Genomic DNA, 23,478 nt, shown 5'->3' with positions numbered 1-23,478 from the left:
TTGCCCCATACTTGTTACAGAGATTTCTGGGCAGTGTAAGTATCTCCAGGACTTCCAGACAGATGTCCAGGGCCATTTAATTTTCTTTTTTACATTTATTAATATTTAAGTATCATAAATCAAAAGAACCACAGTGGACTATGTCCCAATTTATTTGTCAAACAGGACCACTCATCTGCGAATAGCTTTTGTGCATACAAAACCACCAAATTATCTACAATGGCATAGCTTTCCCCAGCTTCTGCAGTTTCATAATTTATCGCACACGATATCAGACTGCTATGATTACTGATAAACACAAGTTGATATTATGTTTGAAATCCTGTGTTTTGAGCTCAAGGAAAACACTTCCACTTTCCAAAGGAAGAGAAGTTTAACACTTCTCCACAAAGCATTCTGAAAGTTTTACTTCCCCCTACCCCTAAAATGAAAATTGGATATGTCATTGTGTTTCCTCTAACAATGATTTTTGATGTATTAGAATTATCAGATGAATGCAACTTACAGCCCCGATAAAAAAGTATCTTACATTTGCATAGTTAGTATGTTTATCAAACTTGTATTTCACTTCAAGTGCTCCTTACCCTTTCTGTCAATCAAAAGTCTCTTTAGAAAATAAATTTTTTTTCTTTTTTTTATTAATTAAAAAATAAATATAAAATACTGAACCCTCCTCCCTCCTCCCTCCCCATACCATCCCTCTGGGTCGTCCCAGTGCACCAGTCCCAAGCATCCAGCATCGTGCATTGAACCTGGACTGGCATCTCGTTTCATACATGACATTTCACATGTTTCAATGCCATTCTCCCAAATCTTGCCACCCTCTCCCTCTCCCACAGAGTCCATAAGCCTGTTCTATACATCAGTGTCTCTTTTGCTGTCTCGTATACAGGGTTATCGTTACCATCTTTCTAAATTCCATATATATGCGTTAGTATACTGTATTGGTGTTTGTCCTTCTGGCTTACTTCACTCTGTATAATAGGCTCCAGTTTCATCCACCTCATTAGAACTGATTCAAATGTATTCTTTTTAATGGCTGAGTAATACTCCATTGTGTATATGTACCACAGCTTTCTTATCCATTCATCTGCTGATGGAAGAAAATAAATTTTAAACAGAGTTACAGCTTTAAAAAAGTGGGCTTCCCTGGTAGCTCAGCTGGTAAAGAATCTGCCTACAATGCAAAAGACCCCAGTTCGATTCCTGGGTTGGGAAGAGCCCCTGGAGAAGGGATAGGCTACCCACTGCAGTATTCTAGCCTAAAGAATTCCATGGACTGTATAGTCCATGGGGTCACAAAGAGTCAGACACAACTGAGCGACTTTCACAGCTAAAAATGATTTCAGAATGTATAATGCTAGGAACTTAAGAATGTACCTAAATGCTTATCAAGAATAAAGATAAACACAAAAATATATACATATACATCGCAGCACTGTTAAGTACTAAAAAAAAAAAGAGAGAGAGAAACCAGCTGAAGAATTCATCAACAGAGAACCAGGTAAATTATAGTAAATCCACAGAATGGAATTCTATGCAGCCATTAAAAAGCATGAGATATCTGTATATGCTGATGTGAAAAGCTCTCCTAGACCACTGGAATATTATTAAAAATTAAGAAGAACAAGGTACAAAACCATGTATACCATATGACCCCTTCCATCTGGATAGAAATTCAAAATTGTTAATGGGATTTCCCACTGGGGAAAGGGGACTATAGGAAGGAGACAAGAAACTTCCACTTTTCATTTTTTTAATCTTTCTATATTGCTTGAATTGCTTACCAGATTTTGGAGGTTTTTTTTTTAGTTACAAGTTATGTGGTCAAAGTAGACATGGACCTTTTTTAAGAGTCATCATTTTACTTCACATTGCTCAAAACTAATACATATTATACATTGATTTTTTTCCTTTAATAACCAATAGAAGATGCTAATGAGCCAATTAATTTCAAAACTAGTGATTAAGGGAAAGAATCAAGCATTTAAATCTGCCTCTCCTATATAAATGGTACCACTAGGTAACCAAAGGAGTAGACAAAAGGAAGTTTTCTCATTATAAAAGTACTCCAGCTAATAAATGAAGAAGAAATTTTGTAATTAAAATATCATTTTGCAACTGCTAATGAACAAATGAACGGATACTGGCATTGACCAATGGCAGCAAACATAACAAAAATAGGAACAACCAGACATTTCATGCCTCCTGATAGAAGACTATATCATCCATTCATAAAATACTCTTGCGGGGAAAAAATACCTGAAATCGGATCAAGATCTTCTAGCTCCAACTATCAATTTACAGGGAAGAGAGGAACATGTTGAGAGATACTACAGGGATGTAATAAGCAAAACCCAGAAAGTGGATAAACAACCACTTTCTGTAAGAAATAAATAGCAAAGGAAAAAAGAGAAACATGAGCAAAACCGACAAATCAGGGTTTTCCAACAGCAGGACTATTGACATTTAGGACTAGCTAACTGTGTAGATCACAATAAACTGTGGAAAATTCTGAAAGAGATGGGAATACCAGACCACCTAACCTGCCTCTTGAGAAACCTATATGCGGGTCAGGAAGCAACAGTTAGAACTGGACATGGAACAACAGACTGGTTCCAAATAGGAAAAGGAGTTTGTCAAGGCTGTATATTGTCACCCTGCTTATTTAACTTATATGCAGAGTACATCATGAGAAACACTGGGCTGGAAGAAGCACAAGCTGGAATCAAGATTGCCGGGAGAAAAATCAATAACCTCAGATATGCAGATGACACCACCCTTATGGCAGAAAGTGAAGAGGAACTCAAAAGCCTCTTGATGAAAGTGAAAGTGGAGAGTGAAAAAGTTGGCTTAAAGCTCAAGATTCAGAAAACGAAGATCATGGCATCCGGTCCCATCACTTCATGGGAAATGATGGGGAAACAGTGGAAACAGTGTCAGACTTTATTTGGGGGGGCTCCAAAATCACTGCAGATGGTGACTGCAGCCATGAAATTAAAAGATGCTTACTCCTTGGAAGAAAAGTTATGACCAACCTAGATAGCATATTCAAAAGCAGAGACATTACTTTGCCAACAAAGGTCCGTCTACTCAAGGCTGTGGTTTTTCCAGTCATCATGTATGGATGTAAGAGTTGGACTGTGAAGAAAGCTGAGCGCTTTTGATTGATGCTTTTGAACTGTGGTGTTGGAGAAGACTCTTGAGAGTCCCTCGGACTGCAAGGAGATCCAACCAGTCCATTCTAAAGGAGATCAGCCCTGGGTGTTCTTTGGAAGGAATGATGTTAAAGCTGAAACTCCAGTACTTGGGCCACCTCATGGGAAGAGTTGACTCATTGGAAAAGACCCTGAGGCTGGGAGGGATTGTGGGCAGGAGGAGAAGGGGATGGCAGAGGATGAGATGGCTGGATGGTATCACTGACTCAATGGACATGAGTTTGAATGAACTCTGGGAGATGGTGATGGACAGGGAGGCCTGGCGTGCTACGATTCATGGGGTCGCAAAGAGTGAGAAATGACTGAGCGACTGAACTGAACTGAACTGAACTCTTCCTTACGGGGCTGCTCTGTGCATGATGTTCAGCAGCATACCTGCCCTCTCCTATGACATGCTTGGAACAACTCCACCCACCCCCTGCCAAAATAACAAACGTCTCCAGACACTGCCTCGTGTCCCTTGGGAGGCAGCATCCCATCCAGCTGAGAACCAATGATACAACTAATCAAATGTATGGACCTTACTTGGACCTTGATGCAAACTATTAATATAAGTACCAAGATTTACCATTTATTGTAGTTTTTCTTAGAAGAGGCCTTAAGAGATATACATGCTAAAATAGTCACAGATATAATGATATACCCCAAGTTGACTTAAAAATAACACCAAGTGCAAGGGAAATAAGGGCAGGGGTAAATGAAACAAGATTGGTCATGAATGAATTGTTAATCACTAAAGTGGAGTAGATGGACGTGGGTTTGAGTGAACTCTGGGAGTTGGTGATGGACAGGGAGGCCTGGCGTGCTGCAATTCATTGGGTCGCAAAGAGTCAGACACGACTGAGCGACTGAACTAAACTGAAAGTGGAGTGACGGTATCTGGGAGCCCATTATACTGTTCTGTTTATTTCTGTTTATGTCTGAAATTTCCTTAAAAAAAAAAAAAATTAAAATCAAAGCCAAGAACATCGTGGTGGCTAGCAACATCCAACTGAATGACAAACCAACGCACTGAAAGAATCTTAACATTCAACTGGTTTCCGTTAACCATGCTTGGGGCTCTCAGAATATATAAACAGATGATTCTTAAAAAAAAAAAAAAAGGAAAAAGAAAATGGCCCCGAGTCCCATGAAAAACTGTTCAAATTCATCTGTAATTTTTAGAGATATGCAAATAAAACCATGAATACCATTTTTCACCTCTTAGATTGGCAAAGATTAAAAATATGACAACAGGTCTGGATGCCAAGAATGTGGAGAAAGTGGCACTCTCCTATACTGACGGTGGGAACAAGAACTAGCCCAAGCATTCAGGAGAGGACTCTGGTGAACCTGACAAAACCGTGCACTCATTGTTGACCAAGTAAAATTCTACTTCTAGGCTCTACCTGCGATCTAACCTGGAGATACACTTCCATTAAAACGAAAATATATACGCAGACCGTTACTCATTACTGTAATCATAAAGACCACCTAGATGCCCACACAAGAAAATGGATAAACAGATCAGGGTGTATCCACACAGAGGAGTACCATACAGCTGCTAAAAGGAATAAAGAAGAGCTCCCCAAAGTGACATGAGTGGTTTCCAGTATACACTGTCAAAGAAAAACAAAAAAAAAGCAGAGAGTATTTGTTGTATGATACACTTTGTGTAAAAAAAAAAAAAAGCAGATGTGAGAAAATACACATAGATCTGCTTGTTTTGTGAGAAAACAAACAAAAGACTTCACACGGAAAGAGACTGATTATTCATGGGGACAGGGAAGATGGGGGACAGGGAGGGGCAGGAGGAGTGAAGGGGGCATTGACATTTCTGAGTATACCTTTTCAAATAACTTCTGGCTTCTTAGAACCACAGTCATGTTTCACATTCTCAAAATACAAACCAACAATTAAAACCAACCAGGACAGAGGAGGAATCCAGAATGCAATATAACAGTAACAAATAAACCTAAGTGAAAGTCGCTCGGCTCAGCCATGTCGACTCCTTGCGACTGCATGGACTATACAGTCCATGGAATTCTCCAGGCCAGAAAACTGGAGTGGGTAGCCTTTCCCTTCTCCAGGGGATCTTCCCAACCCAAGGATCGAACCCAGGTCTCCCACGTTGCAGGCAGATTCTTCACCAGCTGAGCCACAAGGGAAGCGCAACAAATAAACCTAACCACGTTACAAATAAATAACACACTAAAGTAGAAGAAAAGAACTAAGGTAACTTTGGAAAACAGTCTTCTGCCTAGATATAAGGCTATAAAGCTAAAGACAAAAAAAAAAACAAAACCACTAAACAGATACTAGAATCTACTTAGCAAACTGCATTTCTCAGAAGTATACAGGTTAGCAATTTGAGAACTATTTTATGTACTTTATGTATACACTAGGATTGAAGAAATAAGTAAATTATATATTGTAGATAATGAGAGCCGCATCTCTGTTAGTCAACAAAGTTATAAGTAAGGAAAGGGGAAGGTTAAAATGAACTCTGTGATGTTCAATTAGAATCAAAGGTATAAAATTTTAGAGTCTTAATACAGATAGACAGATGCAAACACAAATATGTGTGGGCATGTGTGTGACTGGAGTATTTCCTAGCTCTGTCCACTGAGAAGGCCTGGAAGTAATGAGTCCACCAAGTGCCAGACCTTGGTTTCTACCAACCATTCTCCAATACAAGGAACCAGGGCTCACACAAATACATACAAAAAGCAGAGAAGTTACCACTAACTCACACTGTAATTAGTATTAATATAAAAGTAAGTAAGCAATCACTACAACAATAAAACATAACTTCCAAAAAGAATTAGACACACTTGGTAGCAACTGCAACATCAGAACTGACCTACTGCTCAAAAGCTGTGCAAATTATTGTGGTGTTTCAACTGCTCAAACCAGCCAAAGCTCGCTTTATAATCAAATTCCCTTACACCTGTTCTATTCTTATTCTTGAGCTCCACCACATCAGATCATCAAATATAAAGGCACTCTTCCCCTTGGTGATCAGTAAACTCAATTTCATGCCTAAGAACACGAGATATGAGAGCAAACCAAGCAGAAATCTGCCCCCAAACTAACGGTTTAAAATTGTTTAAAGCTTGATGGAAGAACTATATGTTAGTGTCACTAAGCATTGTATGACTCCATTTCACAACATATTTTCGTTCAAAAAGCAACACTGAGCGTGTATGCATAATTACTATTGTAAGTGAAACATATGAAGAAAATACTCATATATTTTCTTCATATTTTCTTCTACAATAAACTGTCAAAACAAAAAAAAATGTAGAGAAATTCAATAAATAGACTTTTTGTCTCTTACAGGGAGATGATACATGTTCACGTAGTATGTTTTTAATACTAAAAGACTTGATCATTAAGCAGAAATGTATATAAAACCAATTTTAAAATTTCCAACCTTGACATTAAGAAAAATCAAAATACACTCCAATAAGAAGTCCATTATAAGAAGGATGAAACAGAATTAATTATAAAAATTTTCAAGTAACTGTTTTATTCCCAAGGCAGTTACGATTATTTTAAACCTATTTATGCCACAGAAATTAATTGCAATAAAGAAAAATAAGGAAGATGTTTACAGATATATTTCTATGGAATCATGTCACATCTGTTTACCTGTGCCACCACCCCAGCACACCCGCCACCCCAGGACAGAGGCAGAGTTCAGACCTAGCTCTATGACCTCCTAGCTCTGCAACCATGGGTAAGTTACTGACCTCTCAACCCTCAGACTCCTTATCTGTAAAATGGAGATAACGACAACACTTATCCAGCAAGGTTACAGTGAGAATTAGATGAGTTAGTTAACAAAGCTAACGCAGTTAGAACAGCGCCTAGCGCTGGTGATGCATTCAGTTCAAGTGTTTGAGTAAGTTCCCAGGACTCCACAGTGAGTAGCTGGGAAACTCCTTCCTATCCAACAGCATTATTCTTGGTAACATACTTCTATCCCCACAAACCAGGCTCTTCATTCATTCAAACTTCAGGAATAAAAATTAATATATGACCTGTGTAAATTACCAAAACCCACTCAAACATCCTAAATCATCTCTCACCTGGACTATCACGATGGCTTTCTTACTCGTCTGCCTGTCCCCTTTACCTCCCCTCTCTCCAGTCTTTTCTCCATGTAGCAGCCACAGTGAATCTTTTAAAGGTTAAGGCAAATGGTGTATTCCTCCACTCAAAATATTTGACTATTTGCTCCGAGTGAAATCCAACATTTTTCAGCATTCCAATGTCTTTCTCAAAGCCTTCCATAATCACACCATATGAATGCAGACTTATACTACTCCCAGTCCTTTTTCTAACTCAATTTTTCTTCACAGCACTAAACACTCTTTTGTCCTGTGTATTTATTCATCTGTCCCACCTCCCCACCACCCCTGTGCATGTGTGCCCCGTTGTATCTGATTCTCTGCACCCCCACAGACGGTAGCCCACCAGGTTCCTCTGTTCATGGGATTTCCCAGGCTAGAATATTGGAGCAGGTTGCCATTTCCATAGAATATGTTACAGGACACCAAGGACTTTGCTTTACTCACCACTATATTTCTAGCACCAAGAACAGCGCCAGGCATACTGCAAATTGGGCCAAAGCCAACAGCATACTTGATAAAACCCAAGAGGCAATCCCCTGTGTCAGGAACAAGAGATGAAATAAAATCACAAAATACTATGTGTTGGCTATGTATGCCCCAGAAAATAATTGTAATAAAGAAAAATAAGGAAGATGTTTACAGATATATTTCTATGGAACCATGTCACATCTGTTTACCTACACCACCACCCCAGCACACCCGCCACCCCAGGACAGAGGCAGAGTTCAGACCTCACTCTATGACATTCTAGCTCTGCAACCCTGGGGAAGTTACTGACCTCTCAACCCTCAGACTCCTCATCTGTAAAATGGAGATAATAACAACACTTATCCAGCAAGGTTACAGTGAGAATTAGATGCAAAGTGGCAAATTTTTTATTTTTTTATACTTTTCATTTTAATATTTGAAGTGTAATTAAGTTTTAAAAAATCTCCAACATGCATGCAGATCTGTGAACTTTTCCACCTGTATACACCCATGACCAAGATACAGAACAGTTCCTGCACCTCCGAAGCTCCCTTCCGCCTCCTCTCAGGAAACACGCCTGGAGAGGTAAGTACCAGTCTGACTTCTATCACCCAATTATGCCTGCACTTAAACTTCACAGAAGTAGAATCAAACCTGTCTTCCTTTGTTCAACTTTATATCCATGGGATCCACCCATCATTGCACACATCAGGAGTACAATCCTTCTTTAAGGCTAAGTAGCATTCAATTTTATGAGTATGCCACAATTTATACAATCAAGTATTGATGATATTTAAGCTGTTCCCATTTGGGGATAATAGGAGCAGCACTGCCATGAATGGTTTTCTGGGTTCATAGGTATGTCATTTGGTGGAAATATTACATTATCTGCAGAATGCAACATTTCTGTTTGAGGATTTTTTGCGGGAGGGGGTGGTAATGGTTAATAATAATAATACCTTAGTGAGAATCCAGGAAAAGTGGGCAGGGAGTAAGAGTATAAACTGAAATAACCTTTCTGGAAGACAATCTGGCAAAATAGGCACAAGAAGCCTAAAAATATCTATGCCCTGTGACTAATCATGCTACTTCAAGGAAATTTCTTATTGAATATTTACATGGTCCAGATCGTCTTCTAAGTGTTTTACATGTTAACTCATTTGACTTATTCTAAGGAAATGATTAGAAATGTTCACAATTGGTTTGTTTAGAAGACTGTCAACCATCCATCATTAAGAAATACAAGAGTCGTAAACAAAGTAAAAAACTAACAAGAGGGGATGATTTTGAAATGCACTGTACTTCCATGAAATTAACCTCTGCGCAGCCACTGAAAATGTTTTTCAAGAACATTAAAGATATAGGAAAAAGTAAACATCGATAAATGATAGGAAACAGTAGAATGCATAATAGAAATTCCCAGTTTTTTTTTTCAAGTTTTATTTTTTAAAGTACATACCTATACCTTAAACGTTAAAATGAATATGTGACTAACAAGACTAGTAAATAAAGGTATTTACATTATAACGGGGAGAGAAAAGACATTATAATACAACTGAATTAGGGCAATGATGCAATTCTGCATAAGCGAAAAGTGAAGTCATTCAGTCGTGTCCAACTCTTAGCGACCCCATGGACTGTAGCCTACCAGGTTCCTCCGTCCATGGGATTTTCCAGGCAAGAGTACTGGAGTGGGTTGCCATTTCCTCAATTCTGCATAGGACGATATTAAAGCACTATGGAAAGACATCTAGCCTAGAGATTAGGGGGAAGGGCATTGTCAAGAAAGTTCTCCATTGTCTTACTTCCACTAAGGACTCAGAGAAAGAACTCCATCTCCAGGTTGGAAGGAACCTGCCCAGGAAAGTCCTGTTAATTCCTCAGCTCACCACCCCCAGGGTATCAATTATTGGTTGTACCCTGGACCCATATTCTTTTCCTCCCTGGACCCATATTCTTTTTCCCTCTTACTTACGGAAAATGCTTAGGTAGACTTGAGGAACAGGAATTCCTAAACACTAAGGATGCAATCAAAGTTCAAAAGCCCCAAACCTGGAGGAAGCTGGTTCAATCTGACCTCATGCCTGACTGAAAAGCCTCAAGGAAGGTCTTCCCAGTCAGGATAATTTAGGGCAAAACCTTTTTTGGATTTCCAGATGCCAGGAACCCCAGACAGAGTAAACCCAAATTTATACCAAAATTCACTGACTCCTTGAGATTAAAAAAATTTTTTCTACTTGAAAAAATAAAAGTATCAAGAAGTTTTCCAAGTAGAGAAAATCCTCTGTATCCATTCTCCTATGCTTTCTTTCTCTTCTGCAGACGGACCATCCCTAGAAACCAAAGGAAAGTTGAACATGGGGATTAAAGATAGGAGTTGGACTGTGAAAAAGGCTGAGCACCGAAGAATTGATGCTTTTGAACTGCGGTGTTGGAGAAGACTCTTGAGAGTCCCTTGGACTGCAAGGAGATCCAACCAGTCCATTCTGAAGGAGATCAGTCCTGGGATTTCTTTGGAAGGAATGATGCTAAAGCTGAAACTCCAGTACTTTGGCCACCTCATGCGAAGAGTTGACTCATTGGAAAAGACTCTGATGCTGGGAGGGATTGGGGGCAGGAGGAGAAGGGGACGACAGAGGATGAGATGGCTGGATGGCATCAATGAGTCGATGGACGTGAGTCTCAGTGAACTCCGGGGGTTGGTGATGGACAGGGAGGCCTTGAGTGCTGCCATTCATGGGGTTGCAAAGAGTCGGACACGACTGAGCGACTGATCTGATCTGAAGCTTAGCTGCTCAGTCGTGTTCCACTCTTGCAACCCCATGGACTGTAGCTCACGAGGTTCCTCTGTCCATGGGATTCTCCAGGCAAGACTACTGGAGTGGGTTGCCATTTCCTTCTCCAGGATTAAAGATACACCATGGTATTTTAGGGGCCAATTCTCACACAAGCAAATGACATCTGTTTAATAATACATAAGAACATTTTGCTGTGTTCAATAAACCATTCACTTGTGGTACAATAAACAGAGTAAATATTGATTACAAGAAAAACATATGGACCCCAAATTACCAATATTTCATTGAGTTAAACTTGTTAATGAGATACTGCTTTTGCACTGTAGGGCATTATGTATCACTAAATTTTCTAACTTTTGACATCTGAATCACATTAAGTTCTCAAGGACTGCTGGTCAAAAAAGCCCTGGGTTCAAAAAAAACATTTTTCAAAGTCATCTCCACAAATACAAAGTCACACAAATTCGTGTGACAAAGCAGCCCACACCCTTGCTCTCCCTCCTTCATACACGCCCTCTGTTTTCCCTTCAACCTTTTCTGTTTACAAATTTAACACTTAAATGTATTAACAAGAGTCCTCATAAACTACCTGCAGCTTTTCACGGTTATAGTGTTACTTAAGATAAATAAAATTCCAGTCTAAAATTTATTAACCTATCAAGCCTCTACATTGTACAACAGGATAAATTTCTTATGCAGCTAAAACAGTTCTTTGAAAAAATAAGTATTTGCATAATCACCAGGGATTCGGGATTTATTCTGCACGGAACCTGGATTTCTGGATCATCTCTATTCTGGTTGCGTACGATGGGAAAAGAGGATATAGAGAGAGAACTGGCAAGACTTGTATCTTCCTATTTCAGTTTTACGTACAACCAAAATATAGGAAAAGCATCGGTTCCAAGTAACGAAAAAGAACTTTAGAGAATTTGTTTTTAACTACAAGCGGCACGCTGTAATAACACTCCCAGCATATACCAGACTGTGAAAAGAGGATCTGCTATACAAAGCGAGGACCCTGTCTTACTTTTACCTTGACAATTTGTTGGTTTTACTCTCCTTCTATTGTTGCTGTCAGAATTAGGCAACCTGAAAACGGATCAAGTAAAACTAGCTGTACTTGAAAATTAAGTAAAACTAACCGTACCTAGCGCTCAACACTGACAGGAACGCTGTAAGTGAACTGGTTTTCTCTCCCAGGGCCAGTAGAGGGAGACTAAGACATCTGGCCTGGTCGTGTAGTGTTTCTGCAAAATTGGGGAGGGGGGGTAGTGGAGGCTGTATTTAAATGTCCTGCTGTCAATCAAAGGACACTTCCTACAATCACAGTCACCATATCTGCTATTACCCGCGAGCGTACTCTCGCCCAGAAACACCCCGAAACGGGGCTCGGGAAACCTGCTTCACCTAAAAGTGACCGCAGGCCTTGCCACAACACCCAAATAAGGACTTGGGGAGCCCAACCTCAACTAGTTTCTTTGTTTAAATGCCTGCGAATCCCTCCCACGCCGGAGTCAAGAGGCTGTGGCGCCGCCCTTTATTAGCCTCACACTTTGATTACAAAACACACGAGTCGGCGGCTCGGCGGCGGGGGCGGCCCGAGCTCTCACAAACGTCAAACCTGAGACACAGGCGGCGGCCGAGGCAGAGGGCGACGTTCGCCGCCCCCGCCACCCGCCCCGAAGTCCCCACCGGCCGGGCAAAGTTCGCCCGCCCCAGGCCCCCCGGGCGCTGGCCCCTCGGTCGCCGGCCCCCGGTCGCCGTCCCCTCGGGCGATTGGGGACATTTCACTCTTTGTAACAAAGTTTGAGCCGCGGCGCGGGGGCGGCCGCGGGGGGTTGGGGGTGCGAGGCTGTCCCTTCGGGCCCCGCTGCCCACTCCATCCGCTCCACCCCCGCCGGGACGGGCTGAGCCGCTCCGGCGGCTGGGGGCCGAGACCCGAGCCGCCCCGCCGTTCCGCCCGGGACCCCCGACCCGAACTTCCGACTGGCATCTCTCTCGAGTCCCCGCAAGTGCCTCCTCATCTGTTGCTCTGTTTACTCCGCTGGAGCCCCGCCGGGCCGGCGCTGCCGACGCCCCCGTCCCAGCGCCCCACGGCCGAGGAAGTTTGATAAAAAGCCCGGGGAAGGGGGCGCGACCGCGACCCGAGGGCGGGCGGGCGGCGGAGGCTAGGAGGGCAATTTCTGGAGACCCCCGGGCCGGGGCCGGCCGCTCGCCGCCCGGAAGGAAAGAGCGGCGGCCGGTCGGGCAGGGCGGCCGGCCGGGTGGCGACTCCGGGCCGGGAGTCCCGGCCGGGCGGGGCGGCGGCCGGGCTGCGGGCGCGGCGGGCCGGGCCGGGCCGGCGCTCCGCCCGCCGCCTCCGCTGGCGCCTGCCCCGGCCGCGTCCCCTCGCCCTGGTACCCCCCCTGCCAACTTCTCAGCCGGTCCCCTTTGTTCCCGTTTGTTGTGGCGACTCTTCGGCCGGCCGGGCGATCCCACCAGCCCCATCTAAGCCCGCCGGGCGCCCGGCGAGCCCGGGGCCCCGCGCGCCCCGCTGCCCGGGCCGGGGGGCTCGGCACCCGGGCCCCTCGGCGCTCGGTGCGGTGCGGCGGCCGGGCGGCCGGCGGCGCGAGCGGCCGGCGCGGCGACGGCGGCGGTTGGCCGGTGGCCGGCGGCGGCGGCGGCGGCGGCGGGGCTGGAGGGGGTTTATTTACCTGCCGTGGAACCAGTCCTTGCAGATATCGCACTCGATCATGAAGCGGTTCACGTCGTACGGCTGCCGGCACACACAGTACACCGGCGGGGGCGGCGGGGCTGCCGAGGCCCGGCCCGGAGCCGCCACCGACACGGCTGCCGCGGCGGCTCCAGCTGCTGCTCCCGCGGCCACCGCCGCCGCCGCTCCGGCCATCTTTAAAAAACACACACACACACACACGCTCGCTCGCTGCTCCGCTTGCAGACTGGAGCGAGCGCAGCCGCCAGCCAGCGCCGCCTCCTGCAGCAGCCGGAGCAGCAGCCGCGGCGGCGGCGGCGGCGGCGGCGGCGGCGGCGTCTCAGTGCGCGCGCGCGCGAGGCCGCAGCCGGGCCCGGAGGGGGCGGGCGGCGGGCGGCGGCGCGCGCACGCCGCGACCGAGCCCGGCTCCTTCCGGCGCTCCGCGCGGGGCCGCGCGTGTCGCGCACGTCGTTCTGCCGCCCGGCGCGCGTGCCCGCTCCGCTCGCGTCGGCCGGGCGGAGGGAGACTCGCTGAAGGGCACGCGGGGCGGGGGAGGCGGAGGGAAGCAGAGGCTCCCTGAGGACACGCGCGGCGGCGCGGCGGCGCGGCGGCGCGGGGCGCGCGGCCCCGGGAGGAGGGCGGCGGGTGCGTGCGAACGGCCGGCTCCGGCATTTCTGAGTGACCGCGGAGGCCAGGGAAGTTCCTGCGCAGTGGAAAGCGGCGCGCTATGTCTGTGCCATAGACCCTGGACCCGAGGAAATTAAAGCCCCTCCGGGGCCACCTCCAGACGTCGGGAGTATCTTAAATCAATTAACCGCGGGTCCGAGCCGAGGGTTAACAGCACAATGGTCTGCTTAAGTCCTGCCGAGGGGCAGGAGTGTGCTGGGGAGTCATTCAAACTTCCAAAAACGTCCCACCCGAATTCCCACCGACCAGCCAGGAATGTAGTGTTGATGGAGCCACTGGTAGGTGAAGGAGGTTGTTCCCAAGAGGAATTCATCTAATATCTGGGAGCCCAGAGGAACCAGTCTTGAAATGTGGTGGGTGGAGAGAGGACCGGAGAGGAAGCTGACGTGCTTATAAACAACACGACTTAGATGCGAATACTTAGATGAGTTCCAAGTTTGGAAAACAGGAATAAAGTTCTAAGTGACAGTGACACGTCGCAAAGGGACTATTAGAAAAACGGTAATACGAGACTTGGCAGATAATAGGCCACTAATAAATATTTTTGAATGAAAGATTAGATTGATAATAAAAACAGCTAACATCCAATAGAAATGGATTGCCTTGGTATCATAATTAGGCGAGTTGGAAGGGATGTTAAGAATTATGGAATATTGTAATTTAACTATCGTGTCCGACTCTTTGCGATACCATGGACTGTAGCCTATCAGGCTTCTCCATCCATGGGATTTTCCAGGCAAGAGTACTGGAGTGGGTTGCCATTTCCTTCTCCAGCGGATCTTCCTAACCCAGGGATCAAACCTGGGTCTCCGGCATTACAGGCAGACGCTTTACCCTCTGAACCACCAGGGAAGCCCATTTTAACTATACTTCAGTAAAATTATATATATGTATGTATATAGGAATTATGGGAACAGATGTTCACAGCTACATTTCGAAGGCATATCTATCATTGATTAAAAAAATTTTTTAAAAAAACCTGTAGCTGCCATCTCACTCAGCCCAAGGCAGAGAATCACTGATACCTAGTCTAACCTTTTTATAATTGAGGAAAGCAATTAACTTGCTTAAAGTCTCAGATCTGGGCTTGAACTAAAGTTTTTAAGTTTCTTGATTCCAGTCCCTTTTCTACCACACCATTGCTTGTCTCATATTTTGCATGAAAAGAAACACCTGGAAGTCAGAGTTGACCACAGAGTGAATGAGTCTGAAACCTGTTTCTGCTAGTGAAAAAAGAAAAGTTATCCTGGATTGGGGTAGTGAAGAGCCTTACATTCAAATCCTGTTTTGTTGAAGCTGTGTGACTCTGAGTAGGTTACTCTGTTTCTCTTGAATTAGATTTTGAAGATCTCTTCGAAGAAAAATTATGGATAATAATATCTTACTTAGAGTAAGAGACTTTATCACAAGCAGAAGAGACAATGTATTTTTAAAAGTACACTGTGGAGGATGTGTGTTGTCATAGAAGCGGGAGGCAGTGGAAGCTGTCATGCTGGAGTCGTGATGAGAAGGGCATTCAGGCAGGGACGTGGCTTGGTATGGGGATGTTCTTGGTGCTAGAGGAACCACCTGGCCTTGGGGTGTCAGCATGGGTGGAGTGAGAGGGTAGCCAAGCAGAGGAGGAAGCAGCAGTGATGATTAGAGATAGTGATGATTATGTACAAGAGGATTAATAAGTAAATATATTAAGGAAAATGGGAGGTAATTTCTCACTGTTGAGAAAGAGAGTTAGAAATATGGAAAGAAAACTAAAATGAAACTTGTAGTAGTGAACTGGTAATGGAGGTATCAATCTATTTCTATTTATAGAAATAAATATAGGTATATAAGTCCATGCATACTCTGTCCACCAAGAAAGTCTGGGACACAACAAAATGAGGGCATCTAGCCCAGATCTTGGTTTCTAAATACTGTTCTCCACTTCATTTTTCTTCTTGGCCAGATGGCTGATTCCAGGACGGGAGGAGAGAAGTAAAACAAGAGACTGGAGTCCCTAGTAGTCCCAGAAAATAAGGATATGTTCAAGAATTATGGGACATGTCAAAAGGACACAGGGCAATTTGTGTCCCAAATCTGGGACCAAAAAAAAAAATGTGTTAAAACCTGTTGAATAGCATAGGAAACCATACACATGTAAATCAGCATAAATTGAAAGTTTGAAAATGATTGGAATATTTACATACTTTCAAAGTATCTACTCACAAAACTCTTACCATCTACAAAGAGACTTAAAGTGGAGAGACAGTGGAGAAGTCTGACAAGCACCACCTTGTCAGCAATGGGACGAATCAGACGCCCGCACCCGAGAGGATCCAGTGAAGAAGTCAGCATCACTTCTATGTGATTTCACCTGGTCTACTTAGTTGAGTCTCCAGTTGGAAATGCAGCTAGTTTCAAAAGCACATCAAAACAATCAGCAAGAATATAAATATAGAGAGTATAAATACTATAAGGCATATAGATCTGTAAGGAAAGGTTAGAGAAATTTAAACACAAAGATGGAACCTTGAAAGGGATGAAGGCTGGAACTCTGAATGATGCTGAAATTTTAGTGACAAGCTCCATGCCTAATAATTAAGAGCATGTGCTTGAATTCCACAGTCTCCTATCTCTGTAGCAACTAGCTATTGGGTTTTAGTTTTCTTATTTTAAGGCGTGATAAGAATATCTACTTCACACAGTTCAGTGCATTAAATGAGATAACAAAATGCAGGTCACAATTCCTGGTGCATACTAACCTATATAGCTGTTAGTTATGAGTGTGGCTCAGTAGTAAAGAATCTGCCTGCCAAGGCTGGAGACTCAGGTTCGATCCCTGGGTCAGAAAGATCCCCTGGAGAAGGAAATGGCAACCCACTCCAGCATTCTTGCCTAAAGAATCCCATGAACAGAGGAGCCTGATGGGCTATAATCCACAGGGTCACAAAGACTCAGACACGACTTAGTGACTAAACAACAATAATTAACTATAATTATTTGTTTATTAATAATAGTAGGACCGAAGAGCAGCTAGAAATTTAGGAGGGAAGATTAGGAAAGTATTATCCCAAAAACAAGGGGGAAGAGAATTTCAGAAAGAAAATATCTTGAGGTGAGACACCCAGCTCCATGCCAGCATTGATTGGCAATGACATGGGACTCCCTCAGCCTTTCTCCTTTGCGGGTCCTCTAGTAACTCCCATGGGCTTTCCTGATAGCTCCGTTGGTAGATAATCCACCTGCAATGCAGGAGACCCTGGTTTGATTCCTGGGTCGAGAAAATCCACTGGAGAAGGGATAGGCTACCCATTCCAGTATTCTTCAGCTTCCTTTATGGCTCAGCTGGTAAAGAATCTGCCCTCAATGCGGGAGATCTGGGTTCAATCCGTGGGTTGTGGAAGATCCCCTGGAGAAGGGAAAGGCTACCCACTCCAGTACTTTGGCCTGGAGAATACCATGAACTGTATAATCCATGGGGTCACAAAGAGTTGGACACAACTGAACGACTTTCACTTTAGTAACTACCATACATCTAAAGTTTGATATCAAGTGTAAGTTATTTGTGGATTTTTTTAATACTTCACTTATCTGTAAACCCTCATTTCTCTGAAAAGAAATGTTTGCTCCAACCTGACAACTTTGCTTCCCTCTCCTACCGAAACTGGTCTATCTCGATGACCATGTCTGCTACTCGCTTCCTCAGTATTCCCTCTCCTTCCTTTTCTTCAAAACCCACCTTCTCCGACTTCTGATTCTTCCATGTTCCTTTCTATACAAAAAATTTAATTTGGATATTACTGGTGTGCTCCTCAGGCCTTCAGTCAGTGCCTATACATTTTTTTCCCTAGAGGATATTTAATTTTCTTCTTAGAGATTCAGAAAAAGAAGGAGCTTGTTTCCAAAACAAGCTATCCATACTTGAAGAAAAAACGAATCACTTTGCTGTACCCTTGAAAGTATGCTGCTGCTGCTGCTAAGTTGCTTCAGCCGTGTCCAACTCTGTGCGACCTCGTAGACGGCAGCCCACCAGGCTCCCCCGTCCCTAGGATTCTCCAGGAAAGAATACTGGTTGGGTTGCCATTTCCTTCTCCAATGCATGAAAATGAAAAGTGAAAGTGAAGTCGCTCAGTTGTGTCCACTCTTAGTGACCCCATGGACTGCAGCCCACCAGGCTTTTCCATCTATGGGATTTTCCAGGCAAGAGCACTGGAGTGGGGTGCCATTGCCTTCTCTGCCCTGAAAGTATACAACATTGTAAATCAACTGTAGTTCAATAAAAAGAAGAAAAGAACTGTAATTTATGAACTTTAACCCTGATTGAAAAAAAATCTAGATAAGGTAATTGTGGGTATTTGGGGATATCTTAATACAACCTGTAGATAACATTAAATAAACATTCATTTTCTTTGGTGCAAACAATATTGTGGTTTTATAGAAGAACACCCTTATTTGCTCATGTGCACTGAGTGGGTGAAGCTATCCAGCCATCTCATCCTCTGCTGCCCGCTTCTCCTTTTGCCTTCAATCCTTCCCAGCATCTTCACCAGGAGATGGTGAAGGACTGGGAAACCTGGCGTGCTACAGTCCACAGAGTCAGAGAGAGTCGGACACGACTTAGCGACTGAACAACAGCAACAAAGCTAAGGCTTTAACAGTAAAGCGTTATGATGTCAGCACTTGCTTTGAAAGGTTCAGCAAAAAAAAGGAAAAGCAAGGTGGAGATGAATGAAGCAAATCCAAAAATATTAACAACTGTTCAATCTAGGTAACGACATGTGTATGAACGTTCATGGTACTAGTCTTTCAATTTATCTGTATGTTATAAGTCTTCATAAATTAAAAAAAATAACCTTTCCTGAGTCTTTTCAAAAGTTAAATGATATTTTTGCAGTGGATAATACTTTCTAGAGTTACACCTGTCTTTCAGAGATCAAAGTGCTATGGGACTATTTTTTTGTTTAAGCTTTACAAACCAAAGGGTTATGAAATAAGAGGGAAAATTTGACCCTTCTAAACAGGAATAGGGAGGGGCATCTTTTACAAAAAAGTTTCCTAAATGCTCCTAGTGCTCCCACCACTCCATCCCTTGTGTAATGAGAGATAATGTTACTCGTGGGCGTGTGTCCCACATGTGGACAACGAAGATGCAACAAACTGTTGATAACCACTGTTTTGGACTATATCTCCTTACAAAAAAGCTCCAAATGTGCCCCAATCTAACCGTGAGGAAAAAATCAGACAAACTCCATTAGAGGGGCATTCTACAGTGTACCTGACCAGTACTCCCTAAAACTGTCAAGGTCATGAAAAACAAGAAAAACCTAGAATATGTCACAGTTAAGAAGAGCCTAAGGAAACATGACAATTAAATGTCATGCAGTATCCTACCAAGGGGGACGGGATGAATTGGAAGATTGGGATTGACATATATACACTACTGATACTAAAGATAAAATAGATGAGAACTATTGAGAACTAATGATGAGATGAGAACTAATGAGAACCTATAGTATAACACAGGGAACTCCATGCTCCGTGGTGACCTAAGTGGGAAGGAAATCCAAAAAAGAGGGGACTATATGTTTAAGTATAGCTGATTCACTTTACTGGATAGCAGAAACTAATACAGTAGTATAAAGCAACTCTATTCCATTAAAGAAAAAGTATAAGTTTAATCAGAGAAGCAAGAAAAATACAGGAACAAAGGGAAACAGTCCAAAAAGACTAAATAATAAGAGTTTAGCCATTAGGCATAGTTAAGGAACTTTAGTTCCTTTACAAGGGCTATAGATAATATTCTAAGCTGTAGCCTGTGAACTGTCTTATAGACACTGAAATCCTCACCAGGCAGAGAAATTAACTACTTGATGACCAGACTGTAGCCATGACAGAAGCTGCCACAGTGCTGAGACCTGGTCTCAAAGAAATGGGAACAAACCCACCCTGGACTGAAGTTTAACTGTTCTTAAAATGATCCGGATGATGCTGATCACACCACCACATGACCAAATTCAAGATGACCATCACAGCTGAATGTCCTATTTCTGTATGTAGCCCCTCCCTCAGTCTAGAACTCTCTTGCCCACTGATTGTCAGTGTGGGGAGTCAACCTTTGGACAGGAGCCTGCCCTCCCTCTCTCCCTGCCCCCAAATGCCGGCATCCAAAATAAATCAAACTTTCCTTTCCACCAAAAAATTAAAAAATAAAAGCAAGTGTAATATAGTATTTTACATGGAATTCTGGAAAAGAAAAAGGATGTTAGATTAAAACTAAGGAAATATGGGTAAACCATGAGCTTTAGTCAATTATAATGCATCAATGTCAGTTTGTTAATAATAGCAAATGTATTGGATAAGTGGAGGATGTTAATAACAGGGGAAACTTGGCAACTTCTATCACTCAATTTTTCTGTAAATTTAAAACTCTTCTTTCAGGTTCCTAGAGCTTAGAATTAGCCCATAATCACAATGCTTTGGATTTGCCATTGTTTTGATCTATCAAAAAACTCTTGGGTATGTTACCGACATAGTCCCAGTGTTTCAAATACCAGTCCACTTACTAAAAGACCTATGTAGGGCATTAGATCATGGTTTTCCCTTCTGAGTTCTGGCGTACTTCAATGCAGTTGGAAAAGATACACCTGGTGGGGGTAAGCCACATCTTATTAATAATGATTTAGTCTGGAAAATTTTGCATGTCCATGTCTGTATGCATATGTACCTGTCATTAGCCTGAGGGGTTGGCAAAAATTAAAAGTATTTATTCATCCATCTACCTCTTCATACGTTAATTCGTTATTGAGTGTCTGCTCCATACAGCTGGTAGTTACTAAGAACACAAGAACAAAAGACACATCACCTGTGCTCAATGTGTTCTCACTATGAATGGGATAAACAAGTAAATATAAAATTGTAATGTAACACACCATACAAGACAAACACAAAGAGCTCTGGCCACACATAGGAAGGACATCTAATCTGATGGGGTTAATTAGGGAATGTTTAGTCTGAAAGGACAGAAAAATATTGAAAAATTATATTTCCCTCACCATCTCTGTTTATGAAATAGTAAAACATTTACTTTCCAAGCAGTATAAAGAAGTTATATTCCCACCTCTAAAGAGGTGGGATTTATACATTGGTTTATGGGTTTCAGGTTATAAGAAGCAAACCAAATAATCAAGGTAGTATTTACTAGTAATGAGTCTGGGGTATCTATCGTTAAAGGGGACCGTACTGTAGATTTAAGAAAAATTTGCTAAACACTATAATAAACTCCAGTACTTTGGCCACCTCATGTGAAGAGTTGACTCATTGGAAAAGACTCTGATGCTGGGAGGGATTGGGGGCAGGAGGAGAAGGGGACGACAGAGGATGAGATGGCTGGATGGCATCACTGACTCTATGGACATGAGTTTGAGTGAACTCCGGGAGTTGGTGATGGACAGGGAGGCCTGGCGTGCTGCAATTCACCGGGTCACAAAGAGTCGGACACGACTGAACGACTGAACTGAACTGAACTGATAATAAAAATTGTAGACAAGTTATTGGGACTTTCCTGGTGGTCCAGTGGTTGAGATTGCACAGTCCCAATGCAGAGGGCACGGGTTTGATCCCTGGTTGGGGAACTAAGATCCCTCATGCCACACAGCACAGCCAAATAAAAAGAGAAAATTATGGACAATTTTTTAATAAATTTTGTTTGCATTCTTATTTCAGGGGTGAGTTCTCCTTGTTCCTGATTGATGGCAATCAGCAGTCACTCCTAATGATCAGTAAACAAATGTTTTTAAAACACAAAGAATCTCTTTCAAATTGAACCCAAATGACAAGTAATACTTTTTGGGACCTGAAAATTGTGACATTATATGTAATGTTTGGATATTGTTCATCAACTTTGAATTCCTCATGACTTATAAACCTTTTACCTATGGAAAATTTACAAGAATAACTTACAACGTAATTTACAACCTATTACATCTGTAGATTTAATTAAATTGTGAGTCCTGCCTCTTAATTGTATTGCATCACAGATTTATTATTTTATAAGTCCTAATTAAGAAATTAACATTAAAACAAAAAGGGGGAGTGGGAGGAAGGCTTAAGAGGGAGGGATATATGTATACTTCTACGTACTCACGTAGTTGTACAGCAGAAACTAACACATCATTGTAAAGCAATTATCCTCCAATTTTTAAAAATAAGTGCTTTGAAGTTTTAGTTTTGTTTTCTAATTGCACAGAAACTATCAAATACTATAGTATTAGAGATAGGGTTTAGAATTTCCAGCTATCTTTTGCTTAAGTAATTAAAAATAGTAATTTGTGTATAGTCAGCCTTAATATTCAGGGCCAGTTATGGGAAAGAAGCTTATAGTCTCATACATTTGACAAAAAAATTGCTTGAAAGATGATTTTAACAAAAACACTAAAAAGAATTACTTTAGCATATAGAAACAAAAGTAAGTTTGGTTAATAAGATTTTACTGAGGCCTGTTTCATGTAAGGCAGTATATTAGATGCCATGAAGAAAATGAAAGAAATGTATAAATTGTTCCTGCTTTTAAGAAACTTATAATTTACATGATTAAAAAATAGTGAACCAAGAGTTAATCATGTAGTACACAGCCAGCCCCTTTAAGCCAAGATTTTCAAAGAACTTGCTGAAAAGAACATTCAGTCAAAAACAAACACAAAATTGCAGCACAGATTTGTATAAAAGGTGTGAGGAAGATCAAAGCCCAGGATGAGCTGGGCCTTGCCAAAATAAATGTGGGACAAGTAAAAGGACTCTTGGATCTATATTTAGAGTAGGGAAGAGAACAAGGAAGGTGTAGGAATAATGGTAGAGGGGGATGGCGTAGTACTGACAGATGAGAAAGCAAAATTCTCAACATCTATTTAATTTTCATCTCTTACCATGTCTTTTGAGCTAGAAAATAGTCTCTGCCAAAAAAAGATGGTATGTGAGACTAAGTATGGATTTGACCTACTTATTTGTAGCAGCATTGGGAAGACTAGAAATGTTCTCTATTTGATACTAGACTTCACTTCTTGAGTGAGCCAAAGGGAAGTATCAAAGGATGGGAGAGGCAGAGGCAGGTGATCCCAGAGAGATCCAGGCGAAGACGCACAAAGGACCAGTGTAGCCACCGGAAACATTAAAACCAGATGACGGCGCAAAGAAGGCTGTTGGCGGTAGGCCTAGAGACAAGGTGGTAGAGAAGGGAATCTAGAACCATCAGGTTGGCTGAAAAAGGTTCATTCTGTTAGTGAATAGGTCGTTCAATAAAGTTCTTGGTGAAAATGAAAAATGCGTCTTTTACATTCACTTACAGCCAAACTAACTTTTTAGCCAACCCAATATATATGTGCAGAAACTATCCTAGATTCTTGGTGTACATTATCATATATGTGTGTGTGTATATAAATATACATTAAGATATGATGGCAACCCACTCCAGTATTCTTGCCTGGAGAATACCATGGACAGAGGAGCCTGGAGGGCTACAGTCCAAT

The 23,478-nt window shown here is 42.7% G+C and overlaps 1 protein-coding gene across 2 annotated transcripts in view; it reads right to left on the bottom strand.

Moving 5' to 3' along the window:
• Nucleotides 1-13,573, bottom strand: part of KDM7A (lysine demethylase 7A) — a 79,630-nt gene extending 66,057 nt beyond the window's left edge. The window contains exon 1 of one of the 2 annotated variants that reach the window (XM_027538847.1): nt 13,296-13,573. In XM_027538847.1, the coding sequence (XP_027394648.1) occupies nt 13,296-13,489 (194 nt within the window). In that variant the 5' untranslated portion in view covers nt 13,490-13,573. Of the gene's footprint in view, nt 1-7,780; nt 7,852-13,295 lie in introns of those variants that run through there. The other variant, XM_027538848.1, reaches the window with a different exon arrangement.
• Between the last annotated feature and the right edge of the window lie 9,905 nt (nt 13,574-23,478).

Source organism: Bos indicus x Bos taurus, chromosome 4 (genome assembly GCF_003369695.1).
Source record: "Bos indicus x Bos taurus breed Angus x Brahman F1 hybrid chromosome 4, Bos_hybrid_MaternalHap_v2.0, whole genome shotgun sequence".
Taxonomy (NCBI): Eukaryota; Metazoa; Chordata; class Mammalia; order Artiodactyla; family Bovidae; genus Bos; species Bos indicus x Bos taurus.
The sequence above is the reverse complement of the archived record's forward strand: the minus strand, read 5'-3'. Positions and strand labels throughout refer to the sequence as shown.